The 19,905-nt window shown below is 35.1% G+C and overlaps 2 protein-coding genes and 2 long non-coding RNA genes across 4 annotated transcripts; 1 reads left to right on the top strand and 3 right to left on the bottom strand.

Annotated features, from left to right (window-relative positions):
- Positions 1–1,804: 1,804 nt before the first annotated feature.
- On the bottom strand, positions 1,805–3,325 carry LOC110275018 (uncharacterized). The gene is made up of 6 exons (XM_052254057.1): positions 3,282–3,325; positions 3,078–3,209; positions 2,558–2,691; positions 2,363–2,466; positions 2,171–2,246; positions 1,805–2,069 (listed from the first exon to the last, which is right to left on the bottom strand). The coding sequence occupies exons 4-6, from the start codon at positions 2,446–2,448 to the stop codon at positions 1,821–1,823; spliced, it is 411 nt and encodes a 136-aa protein (XP_052110017.1). The 5' UTR covers positions 2,449–2,466; positions 2,558–2,691; positions 3,078–3,209; positions 3,282–3,325; the 3' UTR covers positions 1,805–1,820.
- Positions 3,326–12,968: 9,643 nt separating this feature from the next.
- LOC110275017 (disease resistance protein RPP2A-like) lies at positions 12,969–14,294 on the bottom strand. Its single transcript, XM_021130479.2, has 3 exons — positions 13,915–14,294; positions 13,516–13,837; positions 12,969–13,400 (listed from the first exon to the last, which is right to left on the bottom strand). Exons 1-3 carry the CDS (start codon positions 14,292–14,294, stop codon positions 12,969–12,971), a joined length of 1,134 nt encoding a protein of 377 aa, XP_020986138.2.
- Positions 14,295–14,527: 233 nt separating this feature from the next.
- Positions 14,528–16,747, top strand: LOC127741482 (uncharacterized). Its single transcript, XR_008002656.1, has 3 exons — positions 14,528–14,926; positions 15,734–16,084; positions 16,190–16,747. It is a non-coding gene; the product is annotated as an uncharacterized LOC127741482 (long non-coding RNA).
- Positions 16,748–17,383: 636 nt separating this feature from the next.
- On the bottom strand, positions 17,384–19,350 carry LOC127741483 (uncharacterized). Its single transcript, XR_008002657.1, has 3 exons — positions 18,457–19,350; positions 18,294–18,367; positions 17,384–17,804 (listed from the first exon to the last, which is right to left on the bottom strand). It is a non-coding gene; the product is annotated as an uncharacterized LOC127741483 (long non-coding RNA).
- Between the last annotated feature and the right edge of the window lie 555 nt (positions 19,351–19,905).

Raw genomic sequence — 19,905 nt, 5'->3', positions numbered from 1 at the left:
TGAGTTTGGGAATGGGTGCACATGGTTGATTTGGTTTAGCCTCCGTCAGCGTAAGGGCATTTGGGAGGTCAAAAGGTATAACGGACCACATATGTGTCTAGCGACCTCCATCTCCAGCGATCACAGGAGTTTTGATGATAATGTGATCTCGGCATTCATCATGCCAATGGTTCGAGCTGATGCATCCGTATGCATCAAGGTGCTCTTAAATGCCACGGCCGCACAATTTGGGTTTAGGCCGACGTACAGGAGGGTCTGGCTGGCGAAGCAGAAGGCCGTTGCCCATATATATGGTGACTGGGATGAGTCGTATAACGAGCTCCCTAGGTGGGTGTTAGGAGTTCAGCTGACGATGCCTGGTACAGTTGCAGTTCTTAGGACGAGCCCAGTTCGAGTTGGGGGACAGGTGGACGTTTCTGCCATGTATCGAGGCATTCCGTCATTGCAAGCCGTTGGTTAGTATTGATGGCACCCATCTGTATGGCAAGTACCTTCCTGTTATGTTCTCCCTCGATGGAGCAAGAAGATAAAGCGCAAGCATACGTATGTCAAGAGTAGCCATGATGTCAGTCGATCAGATGAGAGTCATGTTGCATTCAGGGGACTGTGTGCACACTTCTATAATGTTGCTCAAGAGTTCGTCGGTGACGATGACGAAACAGCATTGCTGCATGTTGCTTTGGAATAAACAAGGGCCAAGTTGGCTACGCACCGTGTCAACATTGGCTCACAGAGTTCGAACGATGTCGGTGTTGATGACATCCAAGGCCCATCGAAGGTCACCACAAAGGGCAGGCCAAAGAGTAAGCGGCTCAACGCTGTCCTTGAGAAGTCATTCAAGAATTCAACTCGGAGAAAACAAAAGAATTCATCCCCAGTAGATGTTTGGCTTAATCTCAACTTTGTATGTGTATTTGGTATAGTACTATCCAAGAACATAACTGTTGGACTTTTTCTTTTTTTTTTTGGCAGGTGGTTCGTCTGCACGCATCTCAAGATGTAAACCATGGTGCTGTTGCTAGCCTGAATGTTCCCGAACAAGCCGGCCGGTGGTTTCATGTCTATGTCTTCCTTCAACAAAAAATAGGATTAGTTGGACAAAGTTGTGATAGTGTATATTTTCTCATCTCTGTGTTTAAAGGGTTCATGTTAGTTTCAAGGTTCTAAGGCAGCTGTTGCAAAAGTCCATATGTTATTAATTGCAAGAACCCTTTTTCCATTTGTTAGAAGGAACCATTTTACTATTTTTATTTCATTTAGACTTAATGCATAACGAGTGTATTTGATGGTTATTCTGTAATTTACGAGATAGTTTAATAAAGCTGTACCTGATTTCTACATGCTTTACTGTATAGTTTTTCGGTACGTAGCTGTTCGTTATAGAAATTGTTTTCACGTATTTTTAATAAACTAAAGTGGATGTTCATTTCTATAATTGATCAGATGTTCGTTTTCACTCTAAGCCTGGATGGTTAGCCGTTAGTATTCATGTGTGCAGCACTTGGTTATGTTTAAATTTTTACCAAGTTACACTGGATGTTCATTATAGTAAAGTATATGATGTTCAGTTTAGCTATATTGGTGGATGGTTATTGGTCACGTATTTCAATATGCACAAATATGGCAACTTTACCAAACAACTTTGATAAATCCGGGATTCTAACCTATAAAAAAAAAACATAGATAATTTTAAGGTAACATAACCAATAAATCATTGTCCTGGAATCAAGTCTTTCTAATGTGGCATAAACAAATCCCTAAGTATGTCAGCAGTAAGTAAACTAATTATAATCTAGTAGTTCAATTCATTGTAACTAATCCTAAGTAAGCAACTTCTTCCTCCCTTTGCGCATTGCCCTCTTCGGTAACCCTTCCGCACGTTCTATCAATGACCGTGTGCTAAGTGCAGTGTATGGTAAACTAACTTCCTTCTTCTTGTTCCGTGATGCATTGCCCCGAACAGGTTTAACCTTATCATTCAATAATGAAATAAGCTGGTGAACCAATACATTGTGTGGGCCACAAATTATATCTAGCATCAACTCCATCTTGTATGATCTGAGTGAATCCTGTGAGTAGATTTATCAGGCGATTTAGTGTCAAAGAATCGTTACAGTGATATTTTTACATCAAGAATAATGAGAAGTGCAAAAATGTTTATTTAACAAACCTTGTCCCATTCGTAAAGTTCACGATCTTCTGTCCAACTTTTCATGAACTTAATAACGTACATGCCACAGTCAAAGCTACAGGAAAATAAATTACTTTTGCAATTAGGATGACAAAAACTGTTAACATGCTACACCCAATTATTGAAAGAAATCTAAAGAAGCCTCAAATTTGGGTTATAATTTCATCTCACTTGTTCGGTTGCTTTGGAACCCTAGCGTAGGAACGAGTTGGGCCATACGGAGTCCGAACGAATGCAGGAATAGCAATGTTTGCCATATCCTCACACAGTCTCCCCTGAAAACCATGGAACAAACATGGTGAAATAACATGCTATCGAATTAGATAATATAGTTGTATATTGAATAAAAGAAGTATAGTATCTTACCACATATGCATCGAGTTTATCTCGTTTGTCATCTTCTGGTGTAGAATGCAAATTGTCGAGTATAATTATGCGCTTCGCATTCACCTCAAATGCATATACCCACCATGGCCCCTCCAACAATAAGGAAATAACTACTGCAGCAAACAGTACATATGAATGAGTTTGTCTCGTGAGTAAACAAAAAGAAAACCCCAAAAAAACCTATTGATCTCCCTCGAGCATTCAATAACCAAACATTCTCGAATTATATGATAACCTATTTCCAACAGCATAGTATGGTAAAGTCAATCAACGTAATAACATGGGAAAACCTAATACCAAAATATGCAAATAAAAACACACATAAGAAAAATTGGTCACAGTGACCCCCCGTTCTAGATTTAACCATGTATTTATTAGGTGAATCAAAAGCCTGGGTTAGGTCACGTATACAAATTGTGGTAAAATAATAAATAACCCGCATAAACCAATACCGGGTTCAAGGAGGATATAAACAGTTCAAAACAAAACATTAACTCACCCAGTTTCTCTTTGCTGCTACTGCCTTGTCAAAGAACCTAGTATCCTCACCAAAGCTTGGACTAAGACCAGCATAAATTGGTCTCACACCGTCAATAAATGAAGCAAGACTATCATTTTGTGTCACTAATTCCTGCAAACCCACACACATAGTAAGAATCCCAACAAAATATTTTTCAAATTGTAATGAGAAGAATGTAATTACCAATATGCCTGGACACACACAACAGAAATCTCGCTTGAATCTAGATGATTTGTTGTCGTTTAAAGAGTAGCACATTCATTAAATTACCTACACAATTTATTTAGCTAGTATAAGCTAAACCCCGATATAAAGATAGTGAATAAAAACACATGATTTAGTCCATATACTTATGCAGCTGTTGACCCAACTGCAGGGTTTCAAGGTCCTGAAGTCCTTCCTTTGTAATACCATGTAGTCCCGCCCTTCATACTTAGCTAAATCTTGATCTTCGTCCAAGGACGAGCTAACTATCCATGTTCTGATTTGTTCCTCCTTAGTCTCCCCCAACTTTATATTTCTTAGGGTTGGATGAATTAAATGTATCGGAGAAGGGATTGGAGTCTTTTCAAACTGAGTTAAACCGAGTGAAAAGCTCGGTCTCCCTGGACTTGGTGTATGGTAGCTTGATTTGTTTGGCAACACCATTTGCAAGGGCTGCATGATGATGGCATTTGTTTCGCGCCCCTGTTCAACATTATTGAGTACTTGCTCAAATTCAGGACACTGAACGATCGAGATGTCGAATTTGCTGCAAACGAATACGACATGAAGTTAGCTAAAATAACAAGTTATGCCTAGCTAGACGGGTAATCACATGGCATGGGTATGAAAAATAAAGAAGATAAACATACAACAAGGTAATCCAAAAACCATTAACCGGTCAAAATTATAGTCACTGAGCTGTACAAGTGCTGCTGGCGGTGTGTGTGGAGATCCACTTTTGAGGTCAGTATTTTCTTCTTGAGGACTATTAAGATTGCCCTTGACCACGGGATCTGCTTATTTTACATCATATGGCAGAGGCTGCTGTTGGAATAACCGTATCCTTCTAGCAAGCGGCACATTGTCATCATCATCAGAATCTGGGACTACCAATGGTGCAGCATTGCTTCCTGGTAAATTTTCTCTTGGAATTGCTTTTTTGTTGCCACGTCTAGATCGGCTTTTGTGGACAAGCAACTTTCTCCTCGTACCAGTCTTGATTCCTGTGGTGTAAATTCATGCATATCGTCATTTGCATAAAAAAAATACTGAAACTCTTCATCATAGATATTGCCATTTGAATGAAAAATAAACACACGTGATCATAATGCAATTAATTCTAATTAACCAAAAGAGTTGTCAAGTACATGCACATCACAGCATGTTGCACACCAGCCAATGAAGGAATATACAAAGATTAAGAAGGATGCATGAAAATATTAACAAAAATGAATCACAAATTAGTAATCCAGTTCAAAGCATAAACCCCTTTTAGCATCTTAAATGCATTTGTCTACATAACAAAGACAATCCAAATTAAGAATAAAAACCGACTATTGTAAACAACTCTCCCAATTTTCATTCCCAAACATCATCTATCAAAATCAAACATTCGATTCCATAGTAAAGTTACCTTCCAATTATACAAACCGAAGTTCTATGAATAAAAACAACCAACCAATCATATAATCGAGTAACGATCCAACAGGAAAAACTCTCTATCTATCATAAAAAACAACCATCTAAAATCCTACTAAAGTGAACAACCAAGATCCAACTAAAGTGAACATCCAATTCAAATTAGCGCATGAGCTATCATGAAGAAAATAGATCACCTTATCCACTTCCTTATAGCTTTGCTGAGATGTAGTCTTGGCTTGGATAGACGGAGATTTGTCAGTTTCCTTGCGAGGGCCTTTTACACCCTCCTTTCTCGTTAACTACTTTACTCGAGGACTGTTCTTTCTGTTTTTTCTCTTCATTGCATTGTTGACTAGACAACCCTGTGTGTTCAACATGGGACAACAAATAGATGGAAAAAACTAATGTGAACCTTATGGTGCAAGGCAAATAGAACAAAGTCACAATCTATCATCACAACCAACCACCTAAAGCCCTACTATAGTGAACACCCAAAACCCTACTACATGTGAACATACTCAATTACAACCACACCAATCATCAATGAAATCTATTTTCATAGAATCAATCAACTTGGCAGCCCCATAAAGCAATTCTTTCATACATAAAAAAGCCATCCAAATAAAGATATCATACGTTATCTATCCAGTTCAGATCAAAACCTAATTAGAGCATCTTATATCCATCTGTTTACTTAACAAACTTGACTCAAATAAAACCTTAATAAAAATAAGGCACAACTAATGTAATCAAACAAGCCTTCAACATAAAAACATGTAAATATCGTTCACGGTAATTGGAGTCAGCTCTCCCAAACGTTCATTAATAAACACCATATATTAAAACAAGCCATGCAGCCACATAATGAATTAACTTTACAATTTTGTAATGGCAAATTCTATGATAAGGATCAACCATCCTATCAAATAAGTAAGGATCCAATTAAATGAGCTCGTGAGCTAACATAAGGAAAGCAAATCACCTTTTGCGCCTCCTTATAGCTTGGATGAGGTGTAGTCTTCCCTTTGGTAGACGGTGATTGGTCAGGGTCCTTGCGGGGCCTTTTACACCTTCCTTTCTCGTTAACTGCTTTACTCAAAGAATGTTTCTTTTGTTTTCTCTTTTTCCTTGCATCGTTGACTATGCAACCCTGTGTGTTCAACATTGGGCAACAAAGAGATGAAAACAATCAATGTGAACCGCCAATTTGCATTTTTGTTCAACTAGATTATAAAAAATGCATTATTAGAGATTGAACTTGTGAGATAACATGGTCGGCCTTCTTATCAAGTTCATTAGTTGTTCATTCAACAATCCAAGGGTCAGATACTTGACATCCATGCAGCGGATCATGCTTTAAGCGCTGAAAGTACAAAACCTATACAGAAATAACTTAAATTTTAAGAATTATACCTGCAGTCGTACATGGGTTTTAAATTTAAGTAATTTATTGCCATTACCAACAACACGAACATGCACCCGCCACATGTTTCCCAGTTCTCATCTTGGAATTTCCTTATCGCATCTCACAGCCACTTTAATATGTAATATGGCCAATGAAACTTTCTTGGGTTCGAGATATCCAATATCAGAGGGAGGTGCCATGGACAAATAGTTTGTTGGCTTGTGGGGTTAAGAAACATCTTCAACACAACCATGATAAAGTATCTTCTAAAGGTCATACTCTGTTGCTCGGTCTCCATCGGACAAGCAAAGACAAAGTCCCGCAGTTGGGTTGTAGTTTTCTTCTGAAATTCTCTCTTAATTGCCAAATGCGATTCATTTTTTTCTATAGTTCAGGGATTGGGTCCCCTGCCCGAAATGAAACAGTTTACCACAATCAGTACATGTCAACATCGGAAAAAGCATTACCATGCAACAAAAAGCTTTACAGCTTACATAATTTACACTAACCTCGAGAAGGTATGCCGAATACATTGCCGATAAGTTCTACAGTAATGCGAATGTCTCCGACGTCGATCCTGAGAGTGTTTGTCTCCACATCATAGACACTAGCTAGTTAGAGCATGATGCTCTGCTTCACATGCCATTGTGTTACTTGGCGCAGGAAATCAAATCCAATGGCCTCAATTTCGGCCAACTTAGCTTGCTCATTATGTCGTTCCAAGTGGGTAAATAAGTTGTTAATGTAGCAAGGTACGCAATGCATCTCGACTAGTTTCTGTAGAGCAAAACAAATATGTATCAGCAGAACGTCATAAAAAATACCTAGATATGTTTATTTATTCATGTAATCAATGGGATACCTTTTTACCCATTTGAGTTTGTCTTGAGCCGATTTAGAGATTGGTTTGTTCGATCACCGTGATAATTTACTCACGCAATAGCCCCCCTGCAATCTAAGTCGTTAACTTTTGCAAAGGAGGCAAGTAACCTGCAGCCAAATAACGTAAATTATAGCATATTATTAAATTCCAATTGATGTCACCTTAATTATTGGAGCTATATGGCATGACAATATCATACTGTTGTATCAAGGCAAATAAGAAAATATTGACCTTAAAGACTAGCTTTTTTCTTATATCTGCTATGTTATTAGAGAGATATAAAGTTCAAACCTCAAATTTTCCCTTTTGTAACCATATATAATTAACATAAAAAACCAATTCATGAAGACATAGTAGCAAATACAAAATTCAACTGTCCAACCACAAATTTAAGTAATGATCCATATAAATATGACCAATGTCTATCAAGTACACCAACCATCCAATACCCTATTAAAGCGACCATCCAAAAGAATTAAAAACTACCAGCACATCACAGCATGTTTCACAAATATAAAGAAAGATGCATGAAAATACTAACGAAACTGAACCAAAAACTATCATTCCAGTTCAGGCCATAACCCCTTTGAACATCTTAAGGATGTATAAAATGTCGTATAAAGCAATATAAATGTCGTGAAAATTAATATCTAAGGAACACTAAATCAAGGGGTTTCACCTCCTAGCAATTAAGGACGCCTGTCTTGTAGAAACCTTGAACCTGGGATAGTGAGATTGCTTTAATTCTTCCTGTGGCACACACCAAAAAAATAAATAATAAGCTTATATTGTGTAGTTATCTTGCTCATGTAGCTGGAAGCATGACTTAAGCACAATAAATAAAAACATAGCCAAATTTAGTTTGCACAAAACAGCATGACACAAGGATGCACTTCAAGTCCATTAACCCTTTCCTTATATCCATACAGCAGATATTACCTTGTTAGAGCCTCCTAATGCAATTTTGACGTCCGGGTTTAAAAATCCTAATGGTCCAAGCGTGAGATGAAAATTATTTTAAATTTATTACAAACCTATAACAACAAGTTCATGTAATTCTTTGGCTGTAGTGGCAAGAGCAACATACCAGGAATTAGAAATTGTTCAGACTTGAGAAAATTTGCAAAACTAACCATTCAATATCCTACTAAAGTAACCATCCAACAAATATTAACCAATTTTCAACGATGGTCAGCTAGTATATGTCACGTTGCATGTACATGGTCCACACGAGAACAGACAACAAATTTTTAAATTTAACTCATATATAAACAAGATCCCAAACTTTTCTGACCTTTTTCGCGCTAAAATAAAATCATCATGAACTGCAACAACCTAAACTAAGTACAAAAATGGCTCCTACTGCTATTTCACCATGGTTAATCATGCATTTCATCAACAAAATCTATCTACAATTAAACATGCAACTGCAATTACCAATAAAAAATGAACAACCTCACCCATTTACTTTGGATGGATAGGATTCTTCCGGTCATGATGTTCGTTGTGTTTCCGGTGAACTGTTGACTAGCTGGCGGCTATTTCTTCAAGGTCGGCTGCTTCGTTGCTCAGAGACAACGGGGCCCGCTCGCGGAGTACTCTGAAGATGCTCGGTTCAGCGGTGAGATCTCCCTGGCGGCAGTTCTGGTCGGCGGCGTCTCGCCCCGCGGTTGCAGCGAAGGCCGGATGTTCAGCGACGGCGCCATGCTTGAGGGCAACGAACAGGTCACTTGCGTTCACCCGTGACCTTTCTCAGTTGCAGGTTGCGGGGCTCAGGGTTCTAGCGCCGTCACGGGTCTCTGCAACAAATTGGGAGGATTTTGGTGGGAGGAGGAGAAACGGCGAAACAAAAGGGATTGGGGATTTGGGAAAAAAGTGGAAATAACAAAAATCTAGTGGTGTGTAGTAAACAGCCATAATAGAATTAGGGTTAATTTTTTTCTTTAATTTCAATTGACCCTAATAAAGAGCCCATTGTAGGCATTGTATACATATTCCATTGTCTCCTTAGCGAAATTCTAAATTATAGCCATAACCTTCAAAATATGATCACGAAGAGTTCACCACTTTTAAAATAATAAATAAATAAATATTTTTTAATTGTGACCATATAAGAAGCCTATAATCATGATTAATAACTTTGATCACAGAATAGTTTAATATCACAGTTAATAAATATAACCATAAAAAAAGTAAGATATATAACAGTTTTTATTAATTACTAGTTATAGCCCCGATTTTTTAGTATCAAACAAAAAAAAATATTATAATGTAAATAGTACTAATAGTATTTTAAGAATAAAGATTCTTACCCATTATTTCTATTTTGTGAATATTTAATCAATTAAATCACAGTTGTTATAATCCATTGTTGCCATCAAATGATAGATATCCCAATGCCATGTCCATCGGAGAAATGACCCATGAAAAGAGCTACAACAATATACACCAAATTAACATGTGTGGGAAGATAACATTGTAAATTGTGAAGAATAAATAAACAGCGTATACAAAATCAGCAAGATATAAGGCAGAACAGTTCCGGCTAAATATCAGTATATTAGACCATATCATGCATCGTGGATGATAATCTTTAATAATTTATTTGTTTGAAAATAGGATCTTTATCGTTCATATATCATTATCTAACCAGAAAAACTAAAACTCCTGATTATTTTTTTCGTATTCTGACCCTATAAACCATCTAATAAGATTCAGCTAGCTTTCACCACATTATATCAGATTTACGTAATGAAAAAAAAAGGGGGGAAGAAAACGAGGCTTTTAAGAGTTTATTGGATGTAACTTCATGTATTCATGCTTGGCATCTCCGGTCATACCAAATACACAATTAAATTAAATCACGGCAAACAATTAAAAGATATTTAAAAACAAATTGATCTATGATAAAAAAAAAAAAATAAAGGATCTTCCTTACGTGTTTTAGGACAACACACAGAATGAAAATACTTCATAAAAAATTTTATTATTATACCCTCTAAAATAAAAATGCACCTTGACAAGAGAGCGCAACAGCAAAAGAACCCCCTTACGGGTTGAGCACTAAGTGACGAGAAAGGTGTAGAAATAAGAAAGATTTGGAAGAGTGAAGTGAAAACTCCACAGATGAACGAGACACTATATATAGAAAGAGAATGAAGTTACTAAAAGTAAAACGGAGTGATTACGCTTTGTTTACATTGTTGAATTTAAATTCTTATCCATTAGATAAGTTAGAGAATTAAATTTCAACTGCGGTTTAGAGTCAACAAAAGATTCTATTCCCTTTCCTCGCTGTCAACCAAAACCGAAAATCACAAATTGAATTTGTCAACGTAAATTACAATGCACATGGATATATCTTCGGACGGACTGGGACTCTCTTGTATGGTAAAATCTGTAACTTTATACCTTATAGAAACCTTTAAACTTGTATATATATTCTTCGGACGGACTGGGACTCTCTTGTATGGTAAAATCTGTAACTTTATACCTTATAGAAACCTTTAAACTTGTATATATATCCATATATGAATATGAGCACTATATATATACACACACGTATTGCACCCCCAAGGTTTAATTCCTTCGTTACCATATTTTGCATTAAAAACGCTCCAACTTATATTTATATTAATCTAAAATTATTTTACATTTTTTATTGATACAATTGACAGTAATATAAAATTTTAAAACATATATAAATATAAATTTTTAGATTATATTCTCACTAATATATAATAAATAAAACTTTTAAGTAATTGGGTAAATTTATAATTTCAAAATTTATGAAAAAACCAATTATACCTTTGAAATCACCCATAAAATTCTCCTAAGCGTTTGTTATTTATAATGATCTGACATTTCATACTTAGTATGTGGGACTCATCAATGTTGTATGTAACATTTTTCATGGTTATTATTAGTTATTCCTCGTTGCAAACTTGGCTGCCAAATTTGGACGCTACTTCGCTTCATCATCTGGCTGCATGCCTAAGCTTGTTTGCTTATTCTATTTTTATCCTGTTGTCTTTTTTCCTTCCTCCTAAAAAAATTGATTTTCTTAATCTTGAATCTAGTTTTTTGTTTAAATAAAATTTTGCTTTGCATAACTTTATTTAAGCAAAACATACAATATGTGCATACTTTATATTTGATATTCTCTAAATATACTGATAATTGTATAATTACGGCTAAAGTTTTTTTAATTATAGTCAATAAACATATTATTAGTGATTATTTTTATTGCTGTTAAATACAAAATAAATAGCTACTAAAAGCAATTTTCTTTAATAGTAAATAACTCTATTAAATGAAGTTGTCAAGATATTGTAAAATAATTTTTATCTTTAAATTTACATATTTAAAAACATTTTAATTGTATCTATTTCCAATTCATTAACCCTTACTCCTAAATCAATATTTTATTCTAAAAATTAAAATAACAAAAAAAAAATCCTTTGTCTATTTAGTTTTTTACTCGTATACAAGACCTCCTATATGAGACTATATCTTAAAAGGTGAATTATATGATAAATATAGAAATTTACAGATTTTTTTATGAGATAAAAGAGAGGTTGAAAAAACTAGACTCACATTTTAAATAATAATAAAATAATAAAAAAAATAACTATAAAAAAATTTTTATTCTCTTTATACAACTTTAATCTGTATAATAGAATGTCTATCTTAAAAATATAGAAGACTCTTTTAAAAAATTGGTCAATAAACTTGTTAATAAGAGTCTTTAATTTTGAGTCATTATGATACCCTAAGATTTGTCATTTGTGGCGCTTAGTTAAACTTAAATATTTTTTACACTCTTGTGGCGTTAACAAAATAGATCATATAAGGACTTGGAACAATACAATGCAAGTTTCAAGCAAAAAGTGTTGACAGAGAGGTTGAAGATCTTGACGAACATATTTGCCTTCTTGTTGAACAAAGAAAAAATCATCCAAATGAAATGGACCAAGTTGAATAAGGACTTGGAAGAATGTGATGGCAAAAGGAGGAAACTAACAGATGAGGATAAGAACTGGGTAGCTGAAAGCAAGGAGCTTATGTTGACAATTAACAATTCTAAAGTCTCTTATGCATCTGAAACATCCAAGCAGGAGAAGCTGAATGAGAAATGGGAAGGTTTTCGAACATCCTTTTCACAGAACTCAATAAGAAGTTAAGACCTTATTCTAGAGTAATGTTGCAGCAAGAGTTTTAATTTTCTTAATTTTTCTCTCCAAATCCAGTAACAATAACATGTCAGCTTATTATTTGCTTTCTAGCTATCTCAATTTCCATGAAAACTTGTCAAGTTGCTATACAGTTTGGTACAATCCATGAAAATTTTACTAAAATAGCGATCCAAAGGCTGAGTAAGTTCAAAGGTTATGGAAGATCCCTTTGTCTAATATGTGAACCAATTTGGTATTCTGTTGTCTGGGTAAATGATTCTAAGATATCTAGGCCATCCAATTGCTCTTCCTCCTACTTTTTGTCTGAGTTCATATGCATGCACTAGTTTCCTTGTACTTTGACGGAATAAATGAATGCATTTCCCTTCATCCAAACTTGCAACATTTTGGAATGAAGTACTGGTGCACTCTTGTTGCTGTGGCCTACAATTGGTTGAACTATTTGCTACCATCTGAACCAATGGGCAGTTGAATGCTTTCAAATTAATAATTGATAATGGAAGCTCTGGCAGACATTGAAGCCTCTTGCAATTCCACAATGACAGTGTTTCAAGCCTTGAAAGATGCTTGATGCTCTCAGGCAACCTCTCAATAGCACTTCCATCCAACTCTAATATTTGTAACGATGATAAGCAGTTGATGTTGTCAGGAAGTTCAAACAGGCCATGACAGTCGAGCAAAGTCAATTGTAGCAAGTATTGCAAGCCATCAAATATGATATGGAGGGTTTGCTTGGACATTACTCCGCTGTAGCTATGAAGCTAAAGTGTTCTAAGATATTTCAAGCAACACCACTCCTCTGGAAGATTCTCAAGTTTACTCCCATTGACATACATATCTTTTACTTTGCTGAGACACCCAACGGATAAGTGTGATAATTTGACTCTAGAACTGAAATTCAATGACTCCACTTCTAAAGACAGAGAAAATTTCCTTAGACTTGAACAACCCTCAACATGGAGTTGCTGAAGAGATCTAAGATGAATTTCACTTTCAAGTGCCTTAATCTTTTTACAGTTGTGTAGATTCAAATAGCCAAGTGTGCCAAGAGATAAAATGGTTTGGTGGACATGCCGCAAACTTCTACAATAGGAGAGATCTACACTTTCAAGAGTATATGCCTTGGAGAAATCTGGGAGCTCAATCAACTCACGGCATTCAGCTAGGTCTACTTCCTTCAAATTAACAAGATTCTGCAACAATGCAAACCAAGACCCCACAATGGTAAATCATTTGAAAGTTGAAACAACAAAAATCACATCCCATTTTTCAAATAAAATTTAAAGCATGAAAATTATGTGAACAAACCTGCACTCCACTCCAAAGTCTTTTAAATTGACTGTGTGGCATGCGTAAAGTAACAAGATTTTCTGGGCAAAAATTTGATGGCAAGGACTGAATAGGGCATGCATGCCACTCAAGGTACCTTAATTCATCAGGAAGTGACTCTAGCCCTGTAGGAATATGTAGATCACATAATCTTCCATCAATGTCTAAGGAGGTGAAGAATCTGAGATATCTTAAATTAGGCATCTTCTTGAATGTGTCTGGACTTAAGCATAGATTTCTACATCGAGACATATCTAACATTATGCCATGAATTGCTTCAGATGAAGGAAAATAAATCAAACTAAATTATTGTCAAGGAGTTTAAGTAAAATATATCAGTGCATTTGACTAAATTTTCTTCCTGAAAAATAGTAGTACCTCTTTCTTACTTTATTGTTCTTCAAAACATCACAAGCATCGTCAAAATCCCACAGACAACTACGTTTTCCAGGAGATTCTTGACGAACAATTTCCCAACTCATTTGTTGTATCAGGTCATGCATCTCCACAGTATTGTTACTTGATATAGTTATAAGAGCCTTATCAAGAAGGGATCTCATGCCAATAACCGCATAGAAGCCACAACAGTCCAATAGATCAACTACACTTTTTTTTGACATTCCCTTTAAAAAGCATGCAATGTTTAGAAGTATCTGTTGCTTCTCATAATTTAATCCATCATAACTCAATCTTAACACATTTAGAAGTTCCTCACGGGGAGAGTGCAGGCGATAACTCATATCCTTTGCGAAGCTCATAATCGATGAAGGTTTTTATTTGCTTTTGGGACAAAGCTCTGTGAAGATGGCAAGTGAAATTGGTGCGAGTGTCCTTGCCTTTAAAGCTGATAAACACATCATATTTTTCAGCATTCAATTGATCAATCGAACCAGATGAAGAAGAAGTCGAAGAAGATGCACCACAAACTTAGCATTTTTTCAAGACAATTGATCATCCTCATCCATCCGAACGTATATCCTTCAACTAACCAGAAATGGTAAAGGGTCTCCAGTTTCTATAAATGTGACAAGGAGCCAACATCCTTGATTACGCGTCCCTCTATAAATTTTGGATTGTGAAATTTTTATGCTCGGTTTGTGCTGCCGCATCCCTAACAGAGAGTTGTGCTTTCGACACTTAAGCGTAGACGACGCGATCGCGTCGCTTTGCCAACGCAGATTACAGCCGCGCGCTACCCTATTTCTTCTGTTCTCTTCTTGTTTCTTTTCTTTCTTCTTTTTTTTCTTTCTCTCTCTTACTTCTTCTCATCACTTTTCTTCTCCCATTTTTCGTGGCCGGCGGACCACCACCACCGGCAACCACCACCTCCGACGATCCTATCTCCTCTCTTATTTCTCCTCTTTTCATTTTTCTTCTCCTTCTTTTTAAGGTCTCACTTCTCCACCTCTTTTACTTTCTAATTTTCTTTTGTATATTGCATTTAAATACTTTGATTGCTCTTAGTTACATTTTCGTTTTGTTATTTGTAGTCTACTTTTAGTCTTTCTTTCTTCCTCCTATATTCTTACCTTGGTGTTAAAGTTTCAAATTCAATTTTTATGAGTTGGTGGATTATTGTGGTATCTTTTGATTAATTGTATATTGTTTGGTGTTGCTATGGTAGTTGATATTTTATTCTGGGAACACTTTGGATTTGGCAAGCTACTTGTTGTTTATAATATGCCCACTAAATGTTTGTGAAAAAGAATCAATGAAACTTTGCCTCAATGTCGGTTTTTTTTTTTTCGCAAATCTTTGCTATTTTTTCATCACACTTGCATTCCTTGTGCATTACTATACTTTTTCATGGGGAATTCTTATTGTTGATGGCTTGCTATACTTGTAACATCATGCATGAATTGGTGATCTAACTCCATTCTTTTCAATTTTTATGCCTAATTGTCTTGGAGTTATACTTTCCTCATGTTTTAACTATTCTTGCATGTGTTTTTCATTGTTGATATTGATACTTGAGATCACTCTTTTCATGCCTTATGCTTATATGCTTTCTTCACTCTTGCATCAAGTGCTGGTGATTTGTATCAATGCTTTTGTTGAGTTTTCACTTATATATTGTAGCTACCATGTATTTGAGACACCTTACTTTTAGTTGGCATTATTTCTCATTTGCATTCTCTTACTTCCAGTGTCTTTCTCTCTAAACTTAATATTTCTTTTTTTTTTTTCTCCTTTTCAGGATGAGGACCACGAAAGGAAAGGAGAAAGGCTCTAGAAAGGCATCCACCAAGGCACGAGCTCCCAAGCCATCCATCAATCCACCACCAGTAGCATCACATGCACCACAACAATCTATTCACCAGTTGTTACTTGAACTTACTGAGAAGATAGACCGAGAAGGCCGGAGGATTGAGCAGATTGAGCGACGCAACAAGCGTCGTTATGACTACTTGAAAAAGCTCATTGACTGTATCAATCCACCTATAGAGGAACCCAGACACTCCGGAGTATACCTCTAATCATGACGAAGAGAGTAATCAAGAGATGAACATGGAGACGCTCCTGTCTCACCATCCCATGGCCATTGGAAGTGAGGCAGCCAAAAAAGACTATCATTGATTTGGAACTTGTTTGTTTGATTATAGTATGATTTTTTAAGTTTGACGTGGAGCTTATATCTTTACCTATATTTTAGGTGGAATAAAGTCAACCACCAAGGCGCGAGCTCTCAAGCCATCCATCAATCCTCTACTAGCAGCACTACATGCACCACAACAATCTATTCACCAGTTGTTACTTGAGCTTATTGAGAAGATAGACCGGCAAAACCGGAGAATTGAGCAGATTGAGCGACGCAACAAACGCCGTTCTGACTACTTGAAAAAACTCATTAATTGTACCAACCCATCTATAGAGGAACCCGACACTCCGGAATACACCTCTGATCATGACGAAGAGATCAAGAGATGAACATGGAGATGCCCCTGTCTCACCATCCCGTGGCCATTGAAAGTGAGGCAGCCAAAAAAGACTATCATTGATTTGGAACTTGTTTGTTTGATTATAGTATGATTTTTGAGTTTGATGTGTAGCTTATTTCTTTACCTATATTTTAGGTGGAATAAAGTCTCACAAATCAAGTTATCCGTTGTGAAACTATCATTTTCTTCTGTGAAGGATTACCATCATTGTATACTGCTTATGCAACAAATGTTGGGTTTAAATGAAAGAGACAATCCATTAAGTGAGACAAGAATGCACAAATAACATATCAAGTCTTCATATTGCCTGTGTTGATTTGATCTATGAAAACAATGATGAACTTGAAGCAAATAAACATGGGATATATTTTGTTAATCGTGCTTGTGTTTCTAAAAGTTAATTTAGTTTTTAATGTATTTAGCAACAAAATTTAGAATTATTATATGGATTAAATTAAGGTGAATGTTATAGTGTCTAAAAGATGGTGTCTACTTACTAAAATAGTTAAAAATTAATATTTAATTTAAAAGATACAAAAATAAATAATTTTAAAAAATTAAAATTTACTATAAAAGGTAAGTCATAAAAAATTTAGGCATCAATTCATAGCCATAGAATTGACCTTAAATTAAACTGCTCTGCTAAATCCTCAATCACTATTGAGTTAAGCTCAATTAAAAATGTTTATCCATGGCTTAATAGAGAGAATATAAGTCCATAGTGATTTGTGTTGTAGATCAGCCCTAGTTGAAGTAGCCATGAAAACTTAAAGTAGAATACACTCTATACTAAATACATATTATGGAGTTTTATAGGTGAGCTTGTTTGATAATAAATATTTCAACTTAAAAAACCAAATTAATGAACTAATTCTGTTAAGAAAAAAAAATAAGTGTGTATCGCTTATTATTAATCTCAAAATAGATTATGCAAGGGAGACAATTTCAAAATCTATTATATACAAAATAAGTATATACAATGACTTCACTTGGGAACTATGACTTACATATACAAACATATCTACGTTAAATAAGTGATAGAAAATTAAGTTAATTGAAATTAAACTGGACTTAACTAAACAGAACACTTTAAATATCTAAAATTCTTTTCCCTCCACTATAGTTTTTTCTTTTGTTCGAGTTTGCCTTCTTTCAGTTGAAATAATGCATTTTAGTGGTTCTATTGTAACATTTGCATGTGGAGTAACTTTGCATTCTACGTCGGTGTTGTCCTTTATTAGTTCTTGTATCAAAACTTCAAAAGTGTACAATTCTTCTAGACTTTGTCTATCCTTATCAAGATCATTTTCTTGATCATGTAGCTACTATCTTCATCAAAGTTAAAAAAAAAATCCTAGAAAAAACAAAATCAAATTGTTAGTAATTTGTAAACCAAATTCACTTTTTGATGACTAATATACATATATATGAGTAAGCTATAAGTTGAACCTTTATTGTATCAAAAAATTACACCAAAAACATGTTGTTAACTATCAATGCAGTCAAGGAAAACACACACACACACACACACACACACACATATATATATATATACCTCTAAAACTTACGTATACTAAAATAATCAAATTTATCAAATTATTAATGCATAAATCACCACCAAATTAAGAAAGTCAACTTCAGCACTTAGCATCAGTACGAATAGCATTATTTTCTATAACAGAATTGCAAACAAAAGCCTTATCAAAAAGATTTTGAAAGCGGTAACTTTTCAACTTTCCTATTCTTTGAAGTCCAATCAAAACCGTAACTAGAAGCAAAACCAATAGAGCAAAATAGCGAATCAAGCTAAGAACATACCATAAAAAGAGAAAAGGCGCGAGGGATGAGGAAGCAGACCAAAAGGTGACATCAAGAAGAGCTGGGCAACATGACTGCACCAATTAAACATAAAAATTGAATCAGAATCATAAACAGAAACCAAAAACAGAAACTATTAGAGCAAGGAGAGTGAGGATCATACCCAAAGAGAGGCACACGTCAACACGGCAGCAAGGTTGTTGGAAGGCGGCGGGAGCAAGTGGCCCGGATTTTGGGCCTTACCTCATCTTTTGTTTTTTGTCATTACACGACTCACACATCCACAAGGTCCTTATACTTAATCCCAGTTCTAACTAGGATTTCAACGTGGTATAGTTCTTAAGAGGCAACTAAGTTTACCATTTGATCTAGGCCTCAACTGCGAGCCTTATGTCATCTAATTGTGCCAAAGAGATAAACTGCATCTTATATTATTATATTTTAATTCCTATGTTTTGGATTTAGCGGGAGATGGCCTTTGAATTGCTGATAAAATGTTTGATCTAGCTACACCACCTAAACAGTTGTTGAAACCGCCGCAATCAAACCATTCAGCGGCAGTTAAAAACAACCACTAAAGGGCAGCCAGTGGTGTAGTGATAGCATTTGATTGCTGATAATCTTATATAGTTTGTTTTTCCCTTCTTGGAAGTTTTTCCTTCTCCATCCTAATACAAATATCTATAATGTACGCTGCTGCTTGCAGAATTTATTTTCGCATCAAAGTTATGTTTTCTTATTCATTTTTCTATGTCTCCAGGGAATTGAATATGCAGTATAAATCCTTCAAATGGTTGAGCTTTTGTGTTTTTATTTCTCAATCTTAATACAGTCTTTATTATTTCTTTAGTGTGCAAAACAATTACATAATGTAAAGAACACTACTTCGGAATATATATTATTATGTTATGTTGCTGTTATTTTGTTGAAACATTTTGGTATTTTTTATTTTTACCTAGTACAAAAGAGACTTTAACTTACTATTGCACAACGTATGACAATACAATATATACTAGGGGCCAGCAATATTTGTGTTGGTAGCTATCAACTAGCTATCAATAATGATTTGTTGTGAGATTGGTGTGAGATTTCATCCAATGACTCACATTTCTCCTATACTTTTCCATATATATATATAATAAACATAAACAAAAATGATTAAGAACATATGAAAAAGGAAAAGGGAAAAATGGCAAACTTTCTAATGCAACAACGTAACGGTAGAAAAAAACACAAATAGCTAGTGTCACGTTTATAAATCATAAACGTAGCCTTCAAATATGCTAAACACTTTCAAAATAATAAATAAATAAATGCTTTTTAATTGTAACCATAAAAGAAGCCTATAGTCATGGTTAACAACTTTGACCACAGAATAGTCTAATGTACCAATTAATAAATATAACCATAGAATACATTACAATCAGAAACAATAAAGAATATGAATAAAGTCATAAATGCTTAAGAAAAAGAACGCGATACAATTTTTATCACGTTTTTCGACTAAGCACAAAACAAGGATGGCTTAAACTCGAAAAATCCTCACTGTTAAACAAGGTTAAACTAAATTTACATATAGAGAAAAGATATAATAACAGTTTTCGTTAGTTAA

This window comes from Arachis duranensis, chromosome 9 (genome assembly GCF_000817695.3).
Source record: "Arachis duranensis cultivar V14167 chromosome 9, aradu.V14167.gnm2.J7QH, whole genome shotgun sequence".
Taxonomy (NCBI): Eukaryota; Viridiplantae; Streptophyta; class Magnoliopsida; order Fabales; family Fabaceae; genus Arachis; species Arachis duranensis.
The sequence above is the reverse complement of the archived record's forward strand: the minus strand, read 5'-3'. Positions and strand labels throughout refer to the sequence as shown.

Bases quoted from the DNA above. Each gene is read 5' to 3' on its own strand.
- LOC110275017 (XM_021130479.2), bottom strand. From the start codon at position 14,294: ATGAGCTTCGCAAAGGATATGAGTTATCGCCTGCACTCTCCCCGTGAG. The intron at 13,838-13,914 runs GTACTACTATTT...ACAATAATTTAG, and splicing joins AACAATAAAGTAAGAAAGAG to TTTGATTTATTTTCCTTCAT. The intron at 13,401-13,515 runs GTTTGTTCACAT...GCATTGTTGCAG, and splicing joins GACTTTGGAGTGGAGTGCAG to AATCTTGTTAATTTGAAGGA.
- LOC110275018 (XM_052254057.1), bottom strand. From the start codon at position 2,448: ATGGCAAACATTGCTATTCCTGCATTCGTTCGGACTCCGTATGGCCCA. The intron at 2,247-2,362 runs GTGAGATGAAAT...ATTTTCCTGTAG, and splicing joins GTTCCAAAGCAACCGAACAA to CTTTGACTGTGGCATGTACG. The intron at 2,070-2,170 runs GTTTGTTAAATA...ATCTACTCACAG, and splicing joins AACTTTACGAATGGGACAAG to GATTCACTCAGATCATACAA.